This window comes from Podarcis liolepis, assembly GCF_965112155.1.
Source record: "Podarcis liolepis genome assembly, chromosome: 5".
In the NCBI taxonomy this organism is placed as follows: domain Eukaryota; kingdom Metazoa; phylum Chordata; class Lepidosauria; order Squamata; family Lacertidae; genus Podarcis; species Podarcis liolepis.
The window spans coordinates 96,593,487-96,619,676 of NC_139556.1; the positions used below are offsets into that span (position 1 = coordinate 96,593,487).

The window sequence follows — 26,190 nt, forward strand, 5'->3', positions numbered from 1 at the left end:
GTGTTAAAAACCATGAGTGTAGATCTACCCCCAGTCCATGTAAACTGAGCTGGCTGGACCAATGGTCTGATCTGGCATAAGGCCAAATACTATGTTCAGAATGCTGGGGAGTCCCCCCCAAAAAAACCACAATATTAGACACTCAGCTAGAATGTATACCACAGATCGGGAAAGGTACCACCAGGGCCAAGAAGTGGCCAGCATGCTTAACAAGCGACATCAAAGTGTATGCTTTAGCTGAGATTCCTGCACTGCAGGGGGTTAATGACCCCTGGGTCCCTTCCAACTCTACAATTCTATGATTCTGTGATTCAAAGAAGCTATCAGAAGAAAGAAGTCTTCCTTCAGAACATGGAAGCCCCATCCAAATGAGGAGAAGAAGAAAGGACACAAACTTTGGCAAAATAAATGCAAGCTCCACAATAAGCAATGCTAAAAGCATAAAGACCAGCAACAACATTCTTTGCGCATGTAACAGGAGACAGCAAAGGATACTGCAGAAGTGGGGACTGATAAACATGAATTAAGTTGCCTGCAGGCTGAGTTAACAAGTATCCCTTAATGGTTGCCACTCTATAAAGACAGGGTGTGGGAAACTGGCTAACTCAACAGTAGCCCCCAAACCCCTTTGGTTGGTCTTAGACTGCCTCCAATGCGCCCCCCTGTGGGCTGATGCCAGGGACTGGACTGCAGAAGAGGCTTGGAAACCGGCCCCTCCTTCTCCTCTGCTTCCCTTGGAGGAGGAGTGGGAGTGGGGGGATCAGCCCCCCTCCCCATGTAGTTTCCAGAGAAGAGGGAGACAGGATTGTTTTACAGCAGAATGCTGAGCTGCCAAGTTTTGAGATCTTAGGCTGTAGGTAGGCAAACTAAGGCCCAGGGGCTGGATCTGGTCCAATCACCTTCTCAATCCGGCCCGCAGATGGTCCGGGAATCAGCGTGTTTTTACATGAGTAGAATGTGTCCTTTTATTTAAAATGCATCTCTGGGCCTTGGTCCAGTATATCTTAAGGAGCATCTCCACCCCCATTGTTCTGCCCAGAAACTGAGGTCCAGTGCCGAGAGCCTTCTGGCGGTTCCCTCACTGCGAGAAGTGAGGTTACAGGGAACCAGGCAGAGGGCCTTCTCGGTAGTGGCACCCGCCCTGTGGAATGCCCTCCCACCAGATGTCAAAGAGAACAACAACTACCAGACTTTTAGAAAACATCTGAAGGCAACCCTGTTTAGGGAAGCTTTTAATGTTTGATGCATTACTGTATTTTAATATTTTGTTGGAAGCTGTCCAGAGTGGCTGGGGAAGCCCAGCCAGATGGGCGGGGTATAAATAATAAATTATTATTATTATTATTATTATTATTATTATTATTATTATTATTATTATTTGTGGGGCATAGGAATTCATTCATTTTTCCCCCCAAAATATATTCCGGTCCCCCACAAGGTCTGAGGGACAGTGGAATGGCCCCTTGCTGAAAAAGTTTGCTGACCCCTGTCTTAGGCAAAGGAGGGGGAGTTGGAGAACTGCCAACAGAGTTCCTTAGACAGCATAGAAGCTTGCACTCGTAGACTTCCGGTCGGCGCCAGCGTTAATGGCGGTCCTCTTTCCGAGCTTCGGAGGAGGACTGCTCTGCGAGTTCGGGTCTGACCCGCTACGGCAAGCGGAGGACCCCTAAAATCACAGGCGCGGAAGCCTGTGAACAAGGAGACTCGGTGGGCACCAGAAGCGCCCCCTTACTGCGAAAGAGCCTTTTTAAAGGCTCCGGAACGGCATCGGGAGAGCGCGGTGCTGAGAGTCGCTACCCAGCCCGCAGAGTGAAGCCGCGTCGCCATTGACGGAGAGCGCCGATACCTTCCTGTAAATTTGGGACTGAAAAACCTGTGAGTAAGACTGAACGTTAATTTGGGAAACTTTAAAGTTGAAATTTGGCTGAAAACGGGGAAGGTGAAAATTAAGGAAGTCTGCCTTCCCCCGACTGCATGACAGCTAAAGCAACGGAGTTTTAAAGCTGCAACTGTATGAAGTTCTTTTGGATTATTTAAACCTGACATTGGATTTAGACTTCCCCTCTAGCAGGCAGGGCAGAGGGGAGGAAGAAGGGACATTAGGAACCTGCATGATTGATGCAAAAGAGAGAAGCCTTCCGCTGTCTTAATACCCTGAAACGGACTGCTAAATAAGACACTAGGGCACTGAACTGTCTTTACTTCTGGGAAAGTTACATGGTTGAAGTTTTGTTGGATACAAACTTTTAAGACTTTGTTGCTACAGTATATTGGACTGTTTTGAAAGAGTATCTACTGGAAAAAGTGTTGCAGTATATATCCTCAAGCCTCTTGAGATATTTAATTTCTTTGTTTCCTCACTTGGACATTTTGCTTTGCTCCCCCTAGAGGGTTGAAAGTAAAAGTTGCAACGGTTTAAGACAGTGGGATTTTCCATCAGGGAATTGTCTTTGTGGGAACGTCCTTGGGACATGAGTGGCTCAGCAGAAGAGATAACTACCAGAGCCAAAGCTAAACAGCAACAACAGCAACAACAGCAACAACAGCAACAACAGCAACAAAAGAAAAGAGGCTCAATTTCAAGTGTAACTCCATCAGGGTCAAGTGTAACTCCTACAGGAACAGTAGGACAAGAAAAAGTGACAGCTGCCTCCATGGAGTCAGTGACACAGGCGTTACTCAAGATAAACCAATCTTTGGAGACTTTGACCAAGCAGAGTACAGAAAATACACAGAAATTAACAGAAATAACAGCAAGATTGGACTTGAACACAAAAAGTGTGACAAGTAATACAGAATCTATAAATAGGCTGATTGAAGAAAACTCTGCAACACGTAAAATTGCAGAGGACGCCAGAAGCATTGCCGGAGAGACACAGGAGAAGCTAGAACCGATTGCTAAAAAGGTTTATGAACATGATGCAACTTTGTCTTTGATGGAACTACAGAGAAAGGAAAGAAACCTGAAATTAAGATTAATTCCTGAGAGCGAAGGAGACAGCCTCGTGGAGTTCTTAACAGAAAAGTTTGCTGAGTTTTGGGAAGATTTGGAGGAGGAAGAATTTAAAATAACAACAGCATTCAGACTGGGCAGGAGACTGAACAGAAAGACCCCAAGGGATTGTCTGATCACCCTTAGGTCCAAGGAAGAAAGAGACAAAATATTAAAACTACATTACCAAAAGGCCTTGGAAATTGAAAATTCACCAATACAAATTTTTAAAGACATCCCTAAATATATCTTGGAGGTGAGAACCTTCTATAAGGACCTGGTCTACCTGCTGAAGAAGAACAACATCCTCTTTAGGTGGGAGTTTCCACAAGGACTGTCCTTTAACTACAAGGGAAAGAAGGTCAAAATAAAGACAATTCAAGATAAAGAGAAGTTTTTGGAGAGAAACCAAGAGGACCTACAGAAGGGAACGGTGGACCCAATTGCAGAACAAAGGAGAGCACTAGACATTCTGAACCTGTCGTTTGGACTAAACCCACCACCATCAGAGGAAGAGCAACAACTTGGAGCGGTTGGAGGAGTAAGAGAAAAGTAACAAGATGGCCCTTCAATTCCTTAGTTAGAATTGTAATGGGCTGAATATGCCTTTGAAGAGACATCAAGTGTTTCATATTTTGAAAAGAGAACAATTGGATTTGATTTGCCTACAAGAAACCCATGTAACCAGGGTACACACGAAACTATTTATAAACAAAAGATTAGGACAAGAATTTATCTCATCGGACAAAGTCAAGAAAAGAGGAGTTGTGATTTATGTAAAAGAGAAATGGACCCCAAAAATGATGTTTAAAGATGAACAAGGAAGATACCTGGCAGTAGAAATACAAGCACAAGGAGAAAAATTTTTAGTAGTTGGAGTTTATGCACCAAATGAAGGCAAGGCAGAATTCTTTAAGAAGCTCCATGAAATACTGATGGACTATTTGGATTATAATGTAATAATCATGGGAGATATGAATGGCGTGGTTTCTACAAATATGGACAAGGCACAAAGATTGACAATTTCCAAGGAAGGGAGACTTCCGAAGACCTTCTTTGAAATGACTGAAAATATGGACTTAATAGATATATGGAGAACAAGGAACCCTCTCGAGAGAGAGGGAACTTTTTTCTCCCAAGCAATGATGACCTGGACCAGAATCGATCAAATTTGGATTACTAGTGGGATGGCTCCAAAGATTAAGAAAATAGAAATCTGTCCAAAGACTTGCTCCGACCATAACGCTGTGAAAATGGAAATGAAACTTAAAACAACTGGTCAATTCAGATGGAGGATGAATGACGCCCTGTTTCGAGATGAGGAGATTCACATGAAGGCCCAAAAAACTTTAAAGGACTATTTTGAAATAAACTTAAGGGCCGATGTGGAAAAAAGAGTGATCTGGGACGCAAGTAAAGCTGTGATGAGAGGGTTTTTGATACAACAAAATTCAATAAAAAAGAGACTGCAGAATGAGAAGAAGGAGAAGATCTTGGAAAAAATAAAAGAAGGAGAGAAAAAATTAAGATCAAAACCAAAGTCCCAGGAAATCTTGAGAGAGATTAAGTTACACCAAACACAATATATGGAATTGATGAATCAAGAGATCGAGTGGAAGATAAAGCAAATGAGACAAAAGACATTTGAATCTGCAGACAAATGTGGCAAGCTTCTGGCTTGGCAATTGAAGAAAAGACAGAAACTAAATACAGTTACGAATTTAGAAGTGGACGGAAAGAATATAACTAAACCTAATGAGATTAGAAACTGTTTTTTGAGTTATTTCAAAAAATTATATTCACAAGGACTACAGAATGAAAAAGATATAGATGAATTCCTTAAAAAATATGGACTACAAAAAATCTCTCATCAAAGTAAGGTGGATCTAAACCAGAGAATAACAGAACAAGAGATAGAGGGTGCCATCCAGAACATGCAACTAGGCAAATCTCCAGGACCAGATGGATTGACTTCCAGATACTATAAAGCTTTAAAGGAATGGTTGATACAACCGTTAAAGGAAGTCTGTAATGAGATTTTAGAGGGGGAAAAGGCACCAGAGTCGTGGAAAGAGGCGTATATTACACTCATACCAAAGACAGAGACTGAAAAGACTCAACTTAAGAACTACCGCCCAATATCTTTACTTAATGTGGATTACAAAATTTTTGCAGACATTCTGGCAAAAAGATTGAAAAGAGTTTTGATGGAAAAGATTCATAGGGACCAAGCAGGCTTTCTCCCCAAAAGGCATCTATCAGATAATGTGAGGAATATAATTGATATTTTGGAGTTGCTGGAGGTGAATATAAACACTAAAGCAGTTATGATCTTTGTGGACGCGGAGAAAGCCTTTGACAATATTTCTTGGAGCTTTATGAAAAAGAATCTTCATGGGATGGGGGTAGGCCAAGGATTTGAGAATGGTATGGGTGCGATATATTCTGAACAAAAAGCTAAGTTGATTGTAAATAATGTAGTAACTGAAGAATTTAAGATAGAAAAAGGGACACGACAAGGGTGCCCAATTTCCCCATTGCTTTTTATATCAGTCCTGGAGGTTTTGCTAAATATGATTAGAGATGACCAGCAAGTTAAAGGTGTACAGGTCGGAGCAAAACACTATAAGTTAAGAGCTTTCGCAGATGACTTGGTACTTACTCTACAAGAGCCAGATACTAGTACAAAAAGGGCCTTGGAAATAATTCAAGAATTTGGCCAGGTGGCTGGATTTAAATTGAATAAACAAAAGACTAAAGTGTTGGAAAAAAACTTAACAGCTATGGAGAGGGAGAAATTTCAGAATGAAACAGGTTTGACAGTGGTTAAGAAGGTGAAATACCTAGGGGTCTATTTGACATCTAAAAATTTGAATTTGTATAAAGATAATTATGAAAAATGTTGGCTAGAAATCAAAAAAGATTTAGAGATATGGTCAAAGTTGAAATTGTCAATGTTAGGCCGAATTGCAGTTATCAAGATGAATGTATTGCCTAGAATGTTATTTCTGTTTCAAACTTTGCAAATCCTGGACAAGATGGATTGTTTCAAGAGGTGGCAGAAAGACATTTCGAAATTCGTCTGGCAGGGCAAAAAGCCCAGAATTTAATTTAAAATACTGACAGATGTTAAAGAAAGAGGGGGATTTGCCCTGCCAGACTTAAAATTGTATTATGAAGCAGCAGCGTTTTGCTGGCTGAAAGAGTGGATGCTCCTCGAGAATACCGACATTTTGGACTTGGAAGGTTTTAATAATACATTTGGTTGGCATGCATATCTATGGTATGACAAAATCAAGGTGCATAGGGCCTTTAAGAACCATATTGTCAGAAAAGCATTGTTTAATGTTTGGACAAGATATAAAGATTTGTTGGAAAATAAAACCCCTAGATGGTTGTCACCCTTGGAGGCTAAGGCATTCAAAAAGCCCAATATGGAGGCCGAATGGCCAAAGTATTGGGAAATTTTGGAACAAGAAGGAGATAAATTGAAGTTACAGAGTCATGAGAAATTGAAATCTAAAGTACGAGACTGGCTCCATTATTATCAAATAATGGAGTTGTATAAACAGGATAGGAAAATTGGCTTCCAGGTGGAGAAATCAAAATTAGAAATTGAATTGTTAGAACCCAATACCAAGATTTTATCGAGAATGTATAACTTGTTGCTGAAGTGGAACACACAAGATGAAATAGTTAAATCAGCTATGATTAAGTGGGCACAGGACATTGGTCATAACATTATGTTTGCTGACTGGGAATGGTTGTGGAACACCGGGATAAAATTCACGGCATGTAATGCCTTAAAGGAAAATATTATGAAAATGATCTATAGGTGGTACATGACCCCAGTCAAGCTTGCAAAGATTTATCATTTGCCTGATAATAACTGTTGGAAATGCAAAGAATCTGAAGGTACCTTTTACCACCTTTGGTGGACATGCCCAAAGATTAAGGCCTTCTGGGAAATGATATATAATGAAATGAAAAAGGTACTTAAATGTACCTTTCCTAAAAAACCGGAGGCCTTCCTTTTGGGCATTGTCGGCCAATTGGTGCAAAAGAAAGACAGAATTTTTTTTATGTATGCTACAACAGCAGCAAGAATCCTCATCGCAAAGTATTGGAAGACACAAGAGCTACCCACTTTGGAAGAGTGGCAGATGAAAGTGATGGACTATATGACACTGGCTGAGATGACTGGCAGAATCCGTGATCAGGGGAAGGAGACGACGGAAGAAGATTGGAAGAAATTCAAAACTTATCTTAAGGACTATTATAAACTTGATGGATGTTAAAATGTCAAGGCTTTGAGAACAAAAGGGTTTCAGCGATATAAGAGTAGACTGGAGGAAAGATTAGTAAGACATTTCTTTTTGACAGAATTATTAGAAGTTGCTGAGAAATTTTGGACATTGGGATGCAGAAAGGGGAGGTATGGGGGAGTCCGAGAAACAAGGTTTATGAGATTAAGGTTATGAAGTTATGTGCGTTTGTATGTCTTTTTATATGTTTGTATTGTGTTTCAAAAAACTTTGTAAAATCAATAAAAATTTATTAAAAAAAAAGAAGAAGCTTGCACTCGTCGCTGACTCAGAATCCAAGAGCAAAGGGCCCAAGGACAATGGACTCCTCAAGCCTCCTATAGAGCCACAGGCTGTTGCTGGGAAAGGAAGGGGAGGGCTCAGAGTGAGCAACGTTACTATGGAGTTAAGACGGAGCTGTTTGTCTAGCTCTACAATTGCTGAATAAAACACCCACATAATACGAACTTTCTTGTTTCTGCTTTGATCCTTGATGCTGCCGGGGGAGGAGAGAACCCTTTGAGTCTGACAGGTGATCACATCTCCAAAAAGCAGTGCCAAAGACATCAGACTTGCAGCTTGCCATCAATTCTCTGGGGCAAAAGGTTCCATAAAATGCCAACGAGGCTGCAGTAGAAACCATAAACTCTCATAACCAGATGAATACAGTTCCTGGAATTGCTGGAGCAGGAGCAATAACCAAGTGAGTGTAATAGGTTTGCACCTGTGGCATTTGCCTCCTAGATGGGTCATAAGGAAAGGGTTAAATGAGTGTGATGTGATTGGCCAGAGAGAAACTGATAGGAGGGGTTAGAGTTAGAGTGGGAGTTGTGTGAAAGTCAGTTGAGAGTTGGGAGTTGAAGAAGGAGGAGGGAGAATAGTCTGTGGGTTGGGTGAGTTGTGTGGTGAGAGAATGAGAGGAATTGTTAGGTGGAGTCAGATAGATAGTTGGAATAATCAGTTTGAAGTTGTTAGGAACGCATAGGACAGTTAAGGAACTAAGATTAAGAAACTGCCAAGAAAAATTAACTGAAACCATAAGCTTGTTCATGCCTATAAATAAACTTGATTATTAGTTAATGTTAACTACTGTCTGGACTCCGTGTGTTAGATTTCGACCAGCTTCGGCCCATCTGAAGCTGGCACAGGCTCGTCCTTATCTTGAGCCCAAGCAGAGCGTTCCGGCAACGAAAGGATAAGCAGGTATTTGTGCTACATGCTGAAGTTTATTTCTCAACTATACCGAGAACACACAAACAGACATCTTGCAACGTGAGATAACATCTATATGCCGGTGGGATCCAATCAATACCCTATGGTGGGATATTTAGGTTGTTGCGCCTAGCCATCACAAAAGTGACAGCAGCAGCGGGATCCAAATCAAACGCTTGAGGCGGGATCATATAGAGACGCCTGTGTTGGGGAAAACAATACACCTGGAGGGGGAAGGGTAAATCAGTGAAGTGATTACCTAGCCCAAGTGTGTAGTTGTAAACAGAAACCAACATCCTCTCCCTTTCTGTGAATATCACTGGGCAGCATGTTCGTACAATATCAGTACAAACCCAACTTCTGCACATAGGTACAGTGTTGATCCCTTGATACAACCTTGGACAATACATCAGCAGGAATTTCATTACCTGGCATATAGGACACCGTTACGAGTCCCTTCTGAACACATTCCCTAGCATGTTGCAATCTCAATTGCAAATGCTTCGTGCTTTGCTTACAACCTTCAGAATTCAGCAAAGCCAAACATGCTTTGTTGTCCTGGTAAACCTGGATTGGACATTTGACAGGAATTTTCATGTCTTTGCACAATTGTAACAACCATTCACAATCTTTAAGTGAGTAAGACAGTGCATTCAGTTCAGCTTCACAAGTACTTAAGCTAACTGTTGTTTGATTCTTGCATGACCAAATAGACCCTGATTGTACATGTAGCAAACTCCAGACGCGCTTTTCCTTTCTGTAGTGTCACCACCAAAACTTGCATCTGCAAATATCTCAAGACCACCAGACTTCTGATTGTTAAATCTCAGTCTGTAATGCATAGTGCCTTTCAAATAGCGAGCTATGCGTTTCAGAGCTTTCCAATCCTTAACAGTAGGATTGTTGACTTGTCTGCTTAGCAAATTACAGCTAACAGCAATGTCAGGTCTTGAACATCAGGCAATGAAGTTTAGTTTGCCTAGCACACTCCTGTACAGTGTAGTGTCAGAAAATGCTCCTTCAGTGTCATCTACCTGATAACCTGTTGTCATCGGTGTATCTACAGAGTTAGCATCCATCAGGTTTAGTTTGCTTAACACATCAGCAATTTTCCGTGACTGGTGTACTAGAATGTTACCATCTTGATCTCTCTCTATCTCCAGAGATAGGTAGTTGTTTACCTCACCAATATCTTTCATGTTAAAGTGCTCTTTCAGTTGAGCTAGGGCATCATTGTACATCGTGATATCTTTCCAAAAGAACAAAATATCATCAACATAAAACAAGCAATACAGCTTCTTTTGCCCCTCCTCTTTGACAAATACACATGGATCAGCTTTCCCTTGCTGAAAACCTAGAGAAAACAATACTTCAGTGAGTTTAGTGTGCCAACACTGTGCACTTTGTTTGAGACCATAAAGGGATTTCTTCAGAGAACAAACAAATCCCTGTTTTACCTGTACGCCATCAGGTGGAAGCATATACAGTGATTCACCTAGAGATCCGTACAAAAATGCTGTATTCACATCGTGGTGAGAAACGTGTAGATTCTCCTCTGCAGCAAGCTTGAGCATAAGCCTAATGCTCTCATACCTCACGGTGGGTGAGTAGGTCTCGTGATAGTCTTCACCTGGTACTTGTGAAAAACCAATCTGGCTTTGTGTCTGACTATCTTGTCATTTTGATCTGTCTTCGCTTTGAAGACCCATTTGCTTCCAAGCAGTTTCATTCCTGGAACTACTGGAACTAGCTCCCATGTTTTGTTCCTCTCTAAGGAATCAAGCTCAGCCTTCATGGCAGTTAACCATGGCTCAGCATCCTTTGAATCCAAAGCCTGGATTTCTTGGAAACTTGAAGGTTCAAATACCTTCTTGGAGCTTTTAACAGCTGCTACTGCTGTTTTAGCAAAATCATCAGCAAATCTCTTTGGAGGTCTGCCTTTAGTGGCTCTTTGTGACCTGCGAATTAGCTGTAGGTCTTCAACACTCTCCTCTTCCTTCTTAGGAGAAAAGTGACCTATTGTGAGCAATGGTTCCTCCAATTCTTGATCAGAGCCTTCAGAGGGTCACATAGAGGCTTTCGCACTCTTGAAATCCTCTGAACCATCTGATTCAGTCTCAGATTCAGAATCAGGACCTTCATCAGTGGGTGTGGGTTGTTGCGGCAGCTGTGGCTCTGGCTGCTGCTGTTGCTGTGGCTGTTGCCTATCCTCAGTCTCATCACTGCCATCAGGATAACATTGGAAAATTCCCACATTCTCCCCCCACTTGGCATTGTACTCAACACTTCTTGTGAGCCTAATTGTCTTAGAGTCAGTCATCATTACTCTGTAAGAACCTTTCTGATACCCTGGAAAGACACCATGCAATCCATGCTTGCCTAACTTGGAGCTTTGTGGTGTGTGTACCCACATGTCAGAACCAAAAATTCTCATGTGTTTGATGTATGGTTTCTTGCCAAACATCTTCTCATAGGGGGTACAACCAATCAATGATGATAACCTCCGATTATAACTGTAAACAAAACAGGCCAAAGATTCAGCCCAATAACTCTCTGGAAGATTGGCATCATGCAGCAAGGTTTTTAACCCTTGAAACAATGTTTGATTTGCTCTCTTGTAAAGTCCATTCTGCCATGGCGAGCGAGGACTAGACAAATCATGCTGAATTCCTTTCTCAGTCAGAAAAGCTTCAAACTGCTGAGAAGTGAATTCCCCCCCGCGATCAGTGAAAAGAGTTTTTATCCTCTTACCATGCTCATTTTCCAACCAAGCACAGAATTCCTTGAACCTTTGAAATGCCTCTGATTTCTGCTTGAGATTGAACACATAAATATACCTGGAAAATGCATCAATGAGAACCATGAAGTACCTGTTTCCACCTAAAGAGGGCGACAGTGGACCAACCAAATCAGCATGAACAACCTGGTATGGTTCTGTAGCTTGTCTACTAGACACCTTACCTTTCGCAGCCATTTTCACCTTGTTTGCTGCACATGCCTTACACTTCATGTGGTACCTGCAGGGTTTAATAGTCATACCTTCAACCAAGGCAGGCATTTTGGATACTGCCTCAAAATGTAAATGATCAAATTTCCTGTGAAAATCATGAATACATCCTGCATGCAAAACCTTGTTAGAACCTGCAATGCAACCAGTTTCATCCTGCACATCATCATCAAAATACAATACAAACAAATGATCAACATATTCAGCATACAATACATAATCGTTTTTCTTTGTGATGGTGCACTTTTTGTTCTTGAAGGAAACGTCAATGTTCCATTCATTCAGCTGCACAACGCTGAGTAGATTGTGTGCAGCCTCTGGAGTGCAGAGAACATTGTGTATCGACAAGTCCAAACTGTGAAGAACAACAGTTCCATAGCCTTGACTGGATATCGTGTGGTCATCCGCCTGGTGAATTGCACCTTCCGGCGGTGTAAAAGACACGAACAGTCACTTGTCGTTGCATAAGTGGCGGGTCGCTCCTGAATCCACAACAAAGAAAGATCTAGACGTCTTGTGGACCTTTGGGACTTTTGTAGTGAAACGTGACACCATCGCCTTGTGCTGCGTTGTCCTGGACCTTTGCCTTTGCTTTTTCCATGCGATGAGCTTTCGCTGCGCTGCTCTGTCTTGGCCCTGGGATATCTGCATTCCCTCTTCATATGGCCTAGACGTCCACACGAGTAGCATTTCACTGCCTTCAAAGCTTTGGCGCCATCTGGTGGTTCCACTGCATTCTGGGATGACGTCTGTGAAAAATCCCCCTTACCGATTCAGCTAGCACCCCGGCGGTCTGCTTCATTGAGAACAACAGCAGTAACATGGGCTACCATGAGCTGAGCAGTTGGTAGAACAGCAATCTGTGTGGCAATGGACTCCCAACTTGAACCCAAAGAATGTAGTATCATGAAGGAATACACAGCCTCTGGAAAAGTGAGACCTCTCTGTTGCAGCTCATGTCTCAGATTCTGCATCTCTATCAGATGAGTACGCACATCTGCACCTTCAGCAAGTGCCATATCATGCAACTTGGCATAGTAGAACAAAGAAGCACCAGCCTCTGTTCTCAAATGAGTGTCTCGCAAAGTGTCCCAAATTTCTTTGGCTGAGGCCTTATCACGCAATAGGCATAGCTCTTATGGGGATACCAGCAACGTAAGAGTTCCCCTTGCTTTTGAATCCTTAGCTCTCCATTCATCTGTCAACGGAGCTGGGGGGGGGGGTGCCTGTTATGACATCAAACAGACCCTCTTTTCACAGAAGAGCCTCTGTGGTACAATACCCACTCCGCATAATTCTTTTTATCGAGCTTTGGAATCCCAAAAGCATCACGAAGGGCCGCCATGACTATGGCATTAGCCTTCTGCGTCATCAATCGAGCTGCTTTCTAGCCGGCTGCATCTGTGTACAGCAGCTGCATCCAAAAGCACTTTCAAAAGTACATTCTTTTCCAAGCCTCTGCCAAGCCTCTGGAGCCTCTGCCGCGGCAAACGGCTTAAAAGTTAAAAGTCCAGCCCTAAAGCCATTAATTAGGAACTGGCAGGCTTTCCATAGTAAGAGCACATACCTCTCATCAATCTTCTTGACGCGCAGAGCAGATAACGTCCGATCCGTTCCTCTGTTCCTCTGCGAGCAGCCATTAGTCAGTCCGATTCCGTTTTTCTGGGCCTGGAACCAAAAATGCGAGATTTCGACCAGCTTCGGCCCATCTGAAGCTGGCACAGGCTCGTCTTTATCTTGAGCCCAATTACAGTGGTGCCTCGCAAGACGAAATTAATTCGCTCCGCAAGTCTCTTCGTCTTGCGGTTTTTTCGTCTTGCGATGCACGGTTTCCCATAGGAATGCATTGAAAATCAATTAATGCGTTCCTAGGGAAACCGCCTTCAGACCAGGTCCGGGGACAGTGTGTCCCCGGACCTCTTCTGAAGGCTGGGGGGGGGGGACAAGGGCTTTTCTTCCCACCCCCAGCATTTTAAAAAACCCTGGGACAGCAGGGCGGCATTTTAAAATCGCCCCGGACAGCGGAGGACTTCTCCGCTGTCCGGGGCGATTTAAAAGCCCCTGGGAAGGCAGGCAGGGGGGACAAAGACTTTCGCCCCCTGCCCGCCTTCAGAAGGTGTTCCCGCCCCCCCGCCCCACTTCGGAACAGCTTTCCGAAGTGGGGCGGCTGGGGCAGGTGTCCCCGCCCCCCGCCCCACTTCGGAACAGCTTTCCGAAGTGGGGCGGCTGGGGCAGGTGTCCCCGCCCCCCCGCCCCACTTCGGAACAGCTTTCCGAAGTGGGGCGGCTGGGGCAGGTGTCCCCGCCCCCCCGCCCCACTTCGGAACAGCTTTCCGAAGTGGGGCGGCTGGGGCAGGTGTCCCCGCCCCCCTCACCACTTCGGAACAGCTTTCCGAAGTGGGGCGGCTGGGGCAGGTGTCCCCGCCCCCCGCCCCACTTCGGAACAGCTTTCCGAAGTGGGGCGGCTGGGGCAGGTGTCCCCGCCCCCCGCCCCACTTCGGAACAGCTTTCCGAAGTGGGGCGGCTGGGGCAGGTGTCCCCGCCCCCCGCCCCACTTCGGAACAGCTTTCCGAAGTGGGGCGGCTGGGGCAGGTGTCCCCGCCCCCCCGCCCCACTTCGGAACAGCTTTCCGAAGTGGGGCGGCTGGGGCAGGTGTCCCCGCCCCCCCCGCCCCACTTCGGAACAGCTTTCCGAAGTGGGGCGGCTGGGGCAGGTGTCCCCGCCCCCCCGCCCCACTTCGGAACAGCTTTCCGAAGTGGGGCGGCTGGGGCAGGTGTCCCCGCCCCCCCTCCCCACTTCGGAACAGCTTTCCGAAGTGGGGCGGCTGGGGCAGGTGTCCCCGCCCCCCCTCCCCACTTCGGAACAGCTTTCCGAAGTGGGGCGGCTGGGGCAGGTGTCCCCGCCCCCCCTTCGGAACAGCGTTTTAAAATGCTGGGGGTCGGGAGCGAAGCGCTGCCGACCCCCAGCATTTTAAAATCTCCCCGGGACACGGGGAGATTTTAAAATGCTGGGGGTCGGCAGCGCTTCGCTCCCGACCCCCAGCATTTTAAAACCTTCCCGGGACACAGGGAGATTTTAAAATGCTGGGGGTCGGCAGCGCTTCGCTCCTGACCCCCAGCATTTTAAAACCTCCCCGGGACAGAGACTTCTCTGCTGTCCCTTGAAGATTTTAAAATGCTGGGGGTCGGCAGCGAACGCTTTGCTCCCGCCCGCCAGCATTTTAAGATCGCCCGGGGCAGGCGGGGGGGGGGAGGCAGGCGGGGGGGAGCAAAGACTTTTGCCCCCCGCCGGCCTTCAAAAGAGGTCCTCTTCTGAAGGCCGGCTGTGGGCGAAAGTCTTTGCTCCCGACCGCCAGCATTTCCCTATGGGCTTTCGTCTTGCGATGCAAGCCCATAGGGAAATTCGTCTTGCGAAGCGCCCCCAAAACAGAAAACCCTTTCGTCTTGCGGGTTTTCCGTCTTGCGAGGCATTCGTCTTGCGGGGTACCACTGTAGAGTGTTCCGGCAATGAAAGGATAAGCAGGTATTTGTGCTACATGCTGAAGTTTATTTCTCAACTATACCGAGAACACACAAACAGACATCTTGCAACTCCTCTCAAAACAAAGAACCGAGAGAACACTGAAATACAGGATACCAGTGTACTTCACATCCAGTCTCCCATTCCCATGGGAACCCAACAGTAACTCTGACTGTGGAATGTAAACAATTGTCTTGTGACAAGCATTTTGCTGCACAGTGAGGGAAACAGAAACCAACAGGGAAATGGGTTGGTGGCAGCGAAGAAAGCAATCACAGTGGTGGCACAGGGTCAATAGACCGTCAAACGTCCGGGGACCCTGTGTGATCTCCACAGAAATGGTGGTACAGCGGTGGGATAACATCAATACCTGCAACCACAAAAGTGGTAGGCAAGTGTTGAGATAACATCTATATGCCGGTGGGATCCAATCAATACCCTATGGTGGGATATTTAGGTTGTTGCGCCTAGCCATCACGAAAGTGACAGCAGCAGCGGGATCCAAATCAAACGCTTGAGGTGGGATCATATAGAGACGCCTGTGTTGGGGAAAACAATACACCTGGAGGGGGAAGGGTAAATCAGTGAAGTGATTACCTAGCCCAAGTGTGTAGTTGTAAATACCCAAGATAAGCAGCAAAGCCAAGATAACAAAAAGAAAGAGAGCTCAAAGTCTGTTCTGGTAGAGGGTTTAGGCTCGTGGTCAGAGGAAGTGAAGCTTGAAGGGTTAGGGAGAAAACCTATAGCAGAACTTTGGGACCGGAGTCTTGAGAGAAGCCTAACCAGAAGAAACAGTACTGAGAGGAAATTTCTCTTATTTTGTTAATTTACTGACAATTCTCACTCACACAATATGCCACCCAAAAAGTTAAGAAACCCTGTGAGGGAAACCACTTATGAAAGCTCTGAAGGAGAGGAGAATGGAAATCCTCAGAGGGAAGAGCAGAGTTTAGAAAATGTAACTAATATTCAACCTGAGGCAAGAGATCCAAAATTTTCTGAAGAATTTGTAAAGTGGAAGTTAGAACAAGAATATAAATTGGAATTAGAAAATATTAGATCTGCACAAGAAATAGAAAGAATTAAAGCTGAGAGCGAAAAAATTAAGGCTGAGCAGGAGAGCAAAAGAATTAGGGCTGAGCAGGAGAGGGAAAGTGAGAGCGAAAGAATGCAATTTCAGCTGGAGATGAGGAAACTGAAACTAGCAACTATGGAGAATCAAAATAATAGTAATAACACCAGTAGTCAAACTCAAGTGAAGGTAGATTTAAAGCGTTTTCCTGAGTTTAAGGAAAAAGATAGCCCTGAGGCTTTTATTATATCATTTGAAAGAGCTTGTCAAGATTTTCAAGTGAAAGATGAAGTTAAGATGAAGATACTTAGAGCCAGGATAAGTGGGGCATTAGCTGAAATCTATGCTCAAATGGCTGAGGACGAATCCAAAAACTTTGATATAACGTGTTCTCCTTCATGGAGAGCACGTGTTGCGGTGGGGGCCGCCAGGATACTCCAAAGTTGTGGGGCAGGCTAACTGACCGTTGGCCACTGATGCGATTGGGCTTCCCTTGTCGTTGGGAAGAAGTTAATGTTGCCATTTGTTGATTGACAGCCAGAATTGCTAAAACTCCTTGAACGAGGCTAGGGCTTCCTCTTTTCGCCCGTGCATCGGATTGCCCACGCCCCCTCCCTAGAATTAGGGTTGTTTGCTTGACCTTGCTATGCCTGTCATGGGGTCGTCTGCTCTTGGGGCAGGGGCCCGGTAGGAATTTTGTCCATCTGGCTGATTGGCTGGTGCCATTTGGTTTTTGCCTACTGCGTAGCAAATCGTCACAACTTGTAAGGTTGTGGTTAGGCATTGGTTTATGATTTGGTTGGTTGAGGGGCATGGATTGGCTGTGCCTGCCCCTCTAATGCTGCTGCTGCAAGTGATTCCGTTAAAGGAATCGGGGACTAACTATTGCTTGTCCACCCTATCAAGGGGGCTCGGGCCACTGCAAGAGCTCCTGGCTGCATTTGGGGTGGGCTGAAGGCAGGTTCCCTGCTCCGTCGCTAGCCCCAAGTGTATTCCCCTTTTCTAATATACACCAGGTTTGGGATTACCTCAGAACAACGGAGAAAGAAATTTAGAAGTGTGACTAAAGTGAGGCAGGAGACATATGCTCAGCTTGGGGCTAAAATCTCAAACTACCTCACAAAATGGTTAGAACAGGAGAGGGCAGACTCTTCCAAAAATCAGAGAAGTGTTTGCTCTGGAACAATTTTTTGAAATGATAAATGGCCAATTAAAATATCATATAAAGGAAAGACACCCTCAAATGCTTCAAGAAGCCACTAACTTAGCTGACCAAATAAATGAAATAAGGGACCATAGGTTTGATGAACCAAGTTTTGGCGGGAAAGTGTGGGGGACTAACAGAAATAAATTCCAACAGTCAAAGGGAACCCATCTTCAGAGAAAGACAAGGGAAAAGCCTCTCCTCCCTCCAAGAGGGGAGGTGGTGTGGGCGGGACGCGATTTCTGCACCATGCAGGGGGTGTTATGCCCCCTGCCCTGCTCACCTGGCTGGCGCACCCATGCCCACAGGTAAGCGCCCAACCGGGCAGCTTGGAGGGGGCGTGGATTGCAGTTTAAGTTACTGCTGCACCAGCCCTTCTGCCTCATTTTCCGCCTTCCCATCGCGAGTCACAAAAGTTTTAATTGTAGAGCTGGAGGGGAAAAGTCTGTCAGTATTTTTTTTTAAAATGATATTTATTGAGACAAAAGAATTTTTTTTAAAAAATACACACAAAAAAGACAAAATTACAAAAAAGAAAGAAAAACAAAGTCATGAGAAAAAAAGAAGAAGAAATAAAACCATCCTTATCAAATTCTCCAAATTCCATTACCTTCTTTCCATGACCTCCTCCTCCTCCCATCTCTTGTATCTTGATTAATAATTGTCACAGCAAATCCTTTCCATAACTCATATTATTTTATCATTACGTTACCTTACTCTATTCTCATTTTATCTTATAAAAACGACCTTAGAGCTTAAAACTTAAATCTTTTTTACCAACTTCTCATAACCATTACCTTTTTGCCTAGTTCTTTAAACATTTTAACAAGAGCCAAGTAATTTCATTTCAACATTTTCCCAACATTCATAAAACATTTCTATTAATAATAATACAAAAAAAGAAGTACAATAAAATAAAAACAATCCAATCTTCTTCCAGCGTGCCCTCCCCCCGGTCCCAGGGTTGTCAGTCTTTTCTTCTTCTTTTTTTAGTCTGGCACATTAACCTGGTGCCCTTGTATCCGAGGTCTTCAAGTCTCTTCCATGTCCCTTTCGCAGCTCTTCTTCATATTTTCCTTTCACTCATGGGAACTCCAGCTTTGTAGTGTTTTTGACCCTTTCCAGCAAATCAGCCCCTTTCTCATAGTCCAGACTAAGCTCCATGTGGTGTTTTAAAACATATTTCAGATTCCCTCCAAAATTGGGAGTCCCAACAGCTCCAAACCTCTGGCGGCCCATTTCCAGACTCGGAAAGTCCAAACCTCCCTGCATGGGGGGGTCAATCCAACCCCCCATTTCCAGTTCAATCCAAACTTTATCTTTCCAAGTCTGGTTTTTTCCAAGTTCATTTGTCAAATCCAAAAGCTCACTTTCCTGCTGGGCCGAGAGTCCCTCCATCCCTTTGGGTGTCCCAGATTCAGCAGGGTCCTCTTCTTTCTGTTGTTGTCATGACACACTCCTGTTTTAGTTCCTGAGTGGGCTCCATATAATTTTCCACTACCTGATCAAAGGCACTGGCAGCTTTTGTCATAAAGTCCATCTTCTGACTTACCGGTACTTTGCAAATGCAACACCTACAGTAAGTGCTAATCTCCAGGTAATACTCTCTCCAAGATTACAAGGCCAGGGCTGTGAAATCAGCTTCACAGAGTCATTTAGAAAGCTGTGAAACTGATGGCAGTTGGAAAGGAAGTCTTGCTACCACTTACAAATTGAAAATACAACAACATTTTATGTTGACTTGTGTTTCCCCCTGATTTCACATAGCTACCCAAGCTGCCATTATCCTACTTTGTATGGTTTTGTGCTTTTCAGTATTAATCAGAATCTTGCCCCTTTATACTAGTTGTAATGTGTGTCGTTCATAGCTGCTTGTTGAAGGGCACATCTCCAAAACACATTGTGTAACACAAGAAGCTGAATTAATAAAACAGCTTATTACAGTATGTTCTTGATCTTGTCTTCCTTTTGTTCTATTGCATTTTGCGACATGGCCTAGAACAGGTATGTCCAACTTTCAAGAGACTGAGATCTACTCCCACTATAAAAAAACTGGCGGTGATCTACCAAATTTGTTGAGCTTTTTTAGGGAGCCAAAGTTCTTGAGCTTTCAGGGCGGTTCGCCCCCCCCCCCAGATCTACCACAGACAGAGCGCTATCTACTAGAAGATTCCAATCTACCTGTTGGACATCCCTGGCCTAGAATGCTGTGTACTTCTCCCCTTCCAACAGATTGTTCAATTGGCAATGAAGCAGGAGCACATCAGCCTTTCTCAGCAGCAGCTCACGTGTAACTAGGGAAGACAAGAGACAAACAGAACAGGCACCTTTCCATTGCCTCCTCCACAAGCGTTTACTCTTTGTCAGACCATAATTTATTTTATTTGTTTGTTTCTTAAATACAATTCTGAGCTTTTTCAGCGAAAACTCTTCAAAAAATACAAAATTACTCAGCCATCAGATATGAACATATTAACTTTTAAAACATTGGAATTGGTAATATTCTCTAGCCCAGACATGTATCATCTGAATTCCTTGCCATATATTTGCATGGTGGTGATGCTCCTGCTGTGACCCACCGTGGGTCTGAAAGCTGACCCAGGGCTCTAACGCAGCCTATGCCAACCTGGTACCCTCCAGATGTTTTGGACTACAATGCCCATCTGCCCCAACCACCATGGCCAATAGTCAGGGATGGTGGGAGTTCAAGTTCAAAAGCACCTGGTGGGCTACAGGTTCCACATCCCTGCACACACAAAGATTGTGGCAAGATCATTTTCTGGCAATGACTTGTGCATCTACTTGTCTGTCACAGGAGGGCTGGTTACTATGAAGTGTCTCTGCTGCTCTGATCCTAGGCAGAGGCAACATGGCTAGGAGGGAGTAAAACAAATGGGTTGGAATTAGGGGAGGGAGGGAGGGAGGGAGGGAGGAAGGAAGGAAGGAAGGAAGGAAGGAAGGAAGGAAGGAAGGGGAGGAGGAGGAGGGGAAAAGATGATAGAAAGAGAACTGCACATAGTGAGGAACTGCAGAGGTGAAGGAGGATGACGTTCTCGTATTAAGTTGAAATCTCCAACTGCGTTTTTTGAACACATCATTCCTCTCTTCTCTTTTGACCCAAATGGTAGCTGGGAAAGCAACATGGAAATATTTACAGCATATGGTTAGGACATCTACCCATTGTAGTACTGTCTGGATTCCAAGCAGTGAAAGAAGCGCTCATTGACCACTCTGAAGAATTAGATGAGCGACCAGAGACTCCTTTATTTAGGACTCTGATAAAAGGGAAGGGTAAGTAGTGAAGAATAAGAATTTCTACTGGTATTTTCTGAAGATGAAACATTTAAAGGGCTGTCCAGAAAAACAGAACAAAGGTTCTCTATTACTGCTGCACACAACGGGAAATGCATTACCTAGGAGCCAACACCTAGGGGCTGTTTACATAGATAAACCCAACTCCCTTCTTAGCTTTGCTAGGAATAATTGGTGAATCAAAGCATCTATTTTGCTGATAAATGCTTGCTTACAAAATGCTAAATGTTGACACTGTACAGCAGGGCTTTCAGTAGACTCATGATATGCTCTGGTGTGGTCTGTTGCTCTGGCTGAGAAACTGACCCACCAGGTCAGGGTGGCCAGAAGCAAGTTAAGTCCTTTATCCTTCTACAACACCTGCCAACCATTTGTCTCCCAAATGAGAAGTGAAATTTGATCGTGACGGCCTTCCATGGAAAAATCTAAACTTGTCGACATCACACTGTATCAGATACCAGTTTTCTCTTCAAAAATGAAAACGGTAGAGCTGTCGAGAAATCTCACTTTTTGCTGATACTGTAAAGTGCACATGCGTGTGACATCATTCTGAGCGTCTGCACATGTGTGAGCTGCAAAACCCTGAAGTAACCTGTTCCGTTACTTCTGGGTCTCCGTGGGAGGCAACCTGAAAAGATTTAACCCGAAGCGACTTTAACCCGAGGTATGATTGTTGTTGTTTCTCACTGATTTTCCTTAGGTATGTTATTATCAAATGGTCACACCTGGAGGCAACAGAGACGCTTTGTTGTAGTTACTCTGCGGAAGCTGTGGCGGGAAAAGAAAGGCATGGAGCACCAAGTAGCAGAGGAGGCCCATTAGCTCGTGGAGGCTTTTGCACGTTCAAAGGGTATGTGATGCTAAGTGATGGTGCTGAGCTGGCATATGGAGATATATTTGTGTTCTACCTCTGTCCATTTTAGAAAGGAATGTGATATGCTTCTCTTGGTTCCTAATGGAGATCCCAGCAGTTTCTCTTGGCCACCATGAAACCCCACTCTCAGTATGAACTGGATCAACTGAGCTAACATTAGTATAACTTTATTTTGCAGGACAGCCACTTGACCCTTCCATGCCCATCGCTACTTCAGTCTCCAACATGATAAGTGCTGTGGCTTTTGGGCACCGGTTTGCTTTTGAAGATGAAAGGTTGCAGAAGCTGATAGAAGCCATAGATTTTCCCCTACAATTTGCATGTAGCTTTGGTTATGCTGTGAGTAGTCATTTCCATTCCTGCCAAACAGGTCTCCCAAGGGCCTTAATACCACAAATCAGTATTCTGATAGAGGGTTGGAGAAGTGAGATCAGGTTTAAATTGATCTGAGATAAGGACCACTTACTATCTCACAGCCTGATCCATTGCTCATGATTATCATTGAGATAAAAAACACGCACAACCCCCCCCATAAAACAGCAACAAAAGAAGACTTTGTCCACCACATGAGACTCTTTGGAGGGCAGATGGGACAAAAATGGAAAAATGACCTTGAGAATAGGTCATCTAGAGCCCACCAAGGGGAAGAGAGGTGAACAAAATAATCTTCTCAAGAAGTGAATTACATCGTTTTGTTGCCATCATGGAAAACTAAATGTGTCTACTCTATACCCACCTACCAGTGGCAATCATGGTGAGGCCCCTGCAGCCACCACCAATTTTTTTTTTAATGAAAGAGAGACCAGCAACTCAAGCACTATCGCTATTGCTGAGGAAAGCAGCCCCCTTCTGGATGATCAACTAAACCCTTTCCTCAAATTTAATTTCAGTTCTCCACATTTCTACATCCATTCCTAATCTGTAAAAAAAAGTACTCATGAAACATACTTAAATTCCCCCCATCCCTATTCTCCACCCACCGCCACCTACCACAAAAGGGCAGTAACTTGTTCCAGGAGAGGTCCTGAGATTGTGCCCAGTTTTGAAATTATGCCGGGGAGCTGGAAAAATATTTTGAGCCATTATATCATTATATTCCCTGTTATATGTGAATACTAATCCCTTGCCTGGAAACCAGTACAGTGGTACCTTGGTTCTCAAACGTAATCCGTTCCAGAAGTCTGTTCGAAAATCAAAGTGTTCCAAAAGTGAGGCATGCTTTCCCATAGAAAGTAATGGAAAACGAATCCATTCCAGACTTTTATAAACAACCTCTAAAACAGCAATTTAACGTGAATTTTACTATCTAATGAGGCCATTGCTATAAAATAAATAAAACAGTATTGTGGATGGATAAAAATTAAAATTAAAATTCTTTCTTACCTGCGCTGATGATAGTCATTGTTTGGATGGTGGGTTTTTATCCATTTCCGTAGTCACAATCAATCAATCAATCAATCAATCATAAAATGAAGAACAAGCTACAGTCACAAAAAGGAAAAAGCCACACAAATAAAAACGCAAAAAATAGCAAAAACAAAAGCACCAAATATAAGCTCCAAATATCACCTCATGACACTTCAATCAGAAATGGAAGGCTTTCATTACAATGGGGGGGGGGGCACAAATTAGCAGCGCAACAGTGAAAATGGAAGCTCAGGAGCACATTCAGCTTCCGAAGCAAAGTTCGTAAACCGAAACATTGACTTCCAGGTTTGCAGCATTCAAGTTCCAAGTTGTTCGGGAACTAAGCTGTTCGAAAACGAAGGTACCACTGTGTCTTTTTTTCTGAATCTCAGTTGAAAATCGCATTGAGTTCCCTCCAAATATTTCTCATATTCAATTTAGTTGCTCAAGTGGGTTGACATCCATCCATAAGCAAATATAGAAATGTCTAGGAAATGTGAGTGTAAAGGAGTGGAAACTTAAGTATGTTAAGGGGTCTTGCTTGGAGCATTTTTTGGATTGATGTTTATCTGACATTCAAATGTGGACTGAGAAAACAGAAAATCCAAAACAAAATATTCTTAAACTAAACTGAGGATGCCTCCATGAAGTTTTAAATTTATTTATTTTGTTGAATGAGTGTGTTGGTAATAGTAGCCTGTTGGTTTTTGGTGAGTTTACCAGAAGTCTGGTAGGGACTTCTGACAGGAGCTTTACAAGATTGTTTTTGATAGCGAAGCCTACCTCATGTATTTGACCTTCTTGTTCAGATAGACCTTTCCAGAAGAACGTGTAGCCTCCTTTTTCTTCCTTCAGTTGTACCTTGCCTGCTCTTTGAGTCTCTTGAAGCACTGCAATATTGATGTTAAAACGTCACATCTCTCTTGCAATGATTGCAGTTCTGTGTTCAGGATGCTCATTATCTGTGTTATATCTGTCCATATATTCCATGTTCCAAAGTTCAATTGTCTTTTACCACCACTGGGTGGTGACCCCACTGGGCATGGTAATCCAGTCAGGGAAAAAGAGAGGCAGACTATGTTTAGGGCACCTTTTCTAGCCCCTCCCCCATTTTGGAGTGAGCAGAGTAGATCCTAAAAAGGGCTGCTCAGTCATGGATACAGCTGCCGAGCTGCTCAACTGCCTTGTTCCTTGAGTCAGAATGACTGAATCTGTATCCACCACCCATGTGCTGTTTCATGACTAAGGGCTTCTAGATTTCACAATCCTGCCCCTGTTACCATATGCTGATCACCAGGGAACTTTGGGTGTTTGGGTTTGGGATTTGTTTTTTGGAAGACGCCTGTACATGAATTTTTTTTATGTCTGTAGATCAGTGCACACTGACCAATGAACAGTCTTCGCAGTAAGGCTCTGTTCTGATGGCATGAGTTGTCATGGCGACCGGTAAATTCCGTTGTAACATACCACTTGTTATCACCCGCCTGTTCTGCCGTTGATGACTTCTTGGATCATTCTTTGTCTAGCTTCTCCCCTTTGACCTTACCGCCTTGGGTGACCCTGGTGGGAGTACGAGATTCCCAATGGCTTCGCTCGCAAGGGTCATAGGAATTTGCAAGCCCACTCATCATGAAAAGGTGATGATCCAGCGAGTGAGGGCAGCAACAGCGGGGGGGGGGGGGAGGGGGTGGCAGCAGTTTCCCATTTCACCTTAGGCACTATAAGAGGACACCCCACCTCTCATGAAGCATGTGTGGGTGGTATGGTAATAAGTGGGGGAAGGAAGATAAAGTGCTGAAGGACAGAATGTAATGCATGTAAATGACATGTCACTTTCCCCATTTTCAACACCAGAGCAGGAATGACCCAGAGTCCACCTATGAGGAAGAAAACTTGGCCCAGTGCATTTTTGACCTCTTTGTAGGAGGGTCGGACACAACTAGGAGTTCTCTGCAATGGGCACTTCTCCTCCTGGCAAGTCATCCAGATATCCAAGGTGAGAGAGGAGGGCCAGGGCTTCTCTTGACCACTAGGGTGGAGAATAGTTCTTTAAAGGTTTCATATCGGAAAGCATTAAAAGTGAGTTTATCATGTAAATTATGGAAGGTAAACGATATTGAAATAAGCTAATTGTTTTTGACTTTCATGTCTGGAAAGATATTTTTCCCACCAACATTTTCCTTCATAGTTTCTAGAACCTATAATTAACAGATGGAAAAAAGTAAAATGCCCAGAAAGCTGGGACTGGGGGGAAACCATGGGCCTTGCCCTAAATTCACTGAATGAGCAGGATAGTCAAGTAACAGAATAAAATGTCTCTAGGAAGTTTATAGTTGGAGATGAGTTTCATGGCAATGCTCTGTCATTTGTCATAAGGAAGCCTACAATAGTAGGGTTGGAAGGGACCCCAAGGGTCTTCTAATACAACCCCCTGCAATGCAGGAATCAACACATTCTGACTTCCCGGTTAGCGCGGAAGGCAAATGGCGGATTCCCTCCGAGCTCCGGAGGGAATCTGCTCAGTGGAAGACGGGTCCTGCCGCGGCGACGACGTGGGGACCCTTAGAAACCACAGGCGTGGATGCCTGTGGACTTGGTGACTCAGCGGGCACCATTTGCGCCCCCCGACCCGCGAAGAAGCCTTTTTGAAGGCTTCGGAGCGGGTGACGGAGAGTGGCGCGGTGCTGTGAGTAAACCGCTTCTTCAACGGAGTGAAGCCGCAAGCCATGGCCGGAGAGCGCTGACTTTTTTCCTTGAACATTCGGACTGCAAAAAGTAACAACCCGTGAGTAGTACGGAAACTGGACTCAAAAATCTCATTTTCTTTGAATTCGGTACGATCGGGGGAAGCGTTAAAAGGAAGTCCGCCCCCCGTCTTGCAGATAATTTAAAGCAAGAATTGGATAACTAAGGTCGAGAGACCACTTTTCTCTGTGTGAGACAAAAGTTATTAATTCCACGATTTGGCATTTGAAGTTTTGTGCTGGAGGATGAGAACTGATTTTTAGGAGCTGACGTGCAACCCCCCGGGATCCGGGAGCAATCCGTGAGAGAGCCTGTTGAGGAGATACAAAGAGTTTGACAGATGTCAAACAAGCTGTCAAATTTTGGAAAATTTGTTTCTTGTTATTTCTGCTGGTTAGTTTTGATTTACCTGACTTTAAGTTGTTGAAAATAAAGAAGATACAAAATAAAAACCTGAATGTTGGAGAAAGAATACAAAGTAACTAGAATCCCTCTAGAGGGGGTTCTGAGACATTACAATGGCTGCAGATGGAAAAATACAGG

The 26,190-nt window shown here is 44.2% G+C and overlaps 1 protein-coding gene across 2 annotated transcripts in view; it reads left to right on the forward strand.

Moving 5' to 3' along the window:
* The first annotated feature begins 20,245 nt into the window (after positions 1-20,245).
* LOC310707401 (cytochrome P450 2U1-like) overlaps positions 20,246-26,190 on the forward strand; it is a 51,880-nt gene continuing 45,935 nt past the window's right edge. The window contains exons 1-3 of one of the 2 annotated variants that reach the window (XM_083504580.1): positions 20,246-20,600; positions 21,322-21,471; positions 21,674-21,834. In XM_083504580.1, the coding sequence (XP_083360706.1) occupies positions 21,694-21,834 (141 nt within the window). In that variant the 5' untranslated portion in view covers positions 20,246-20,600; positions 21,322-21,471; positions 21,674-21,693. Of the gene's footprint in view, positions 20,601-21,321; positions 21,835-26,190 lie in introns of both variants that reach the window. The other variant, XM_083504581.1, reaches the window with a different exon arrangement.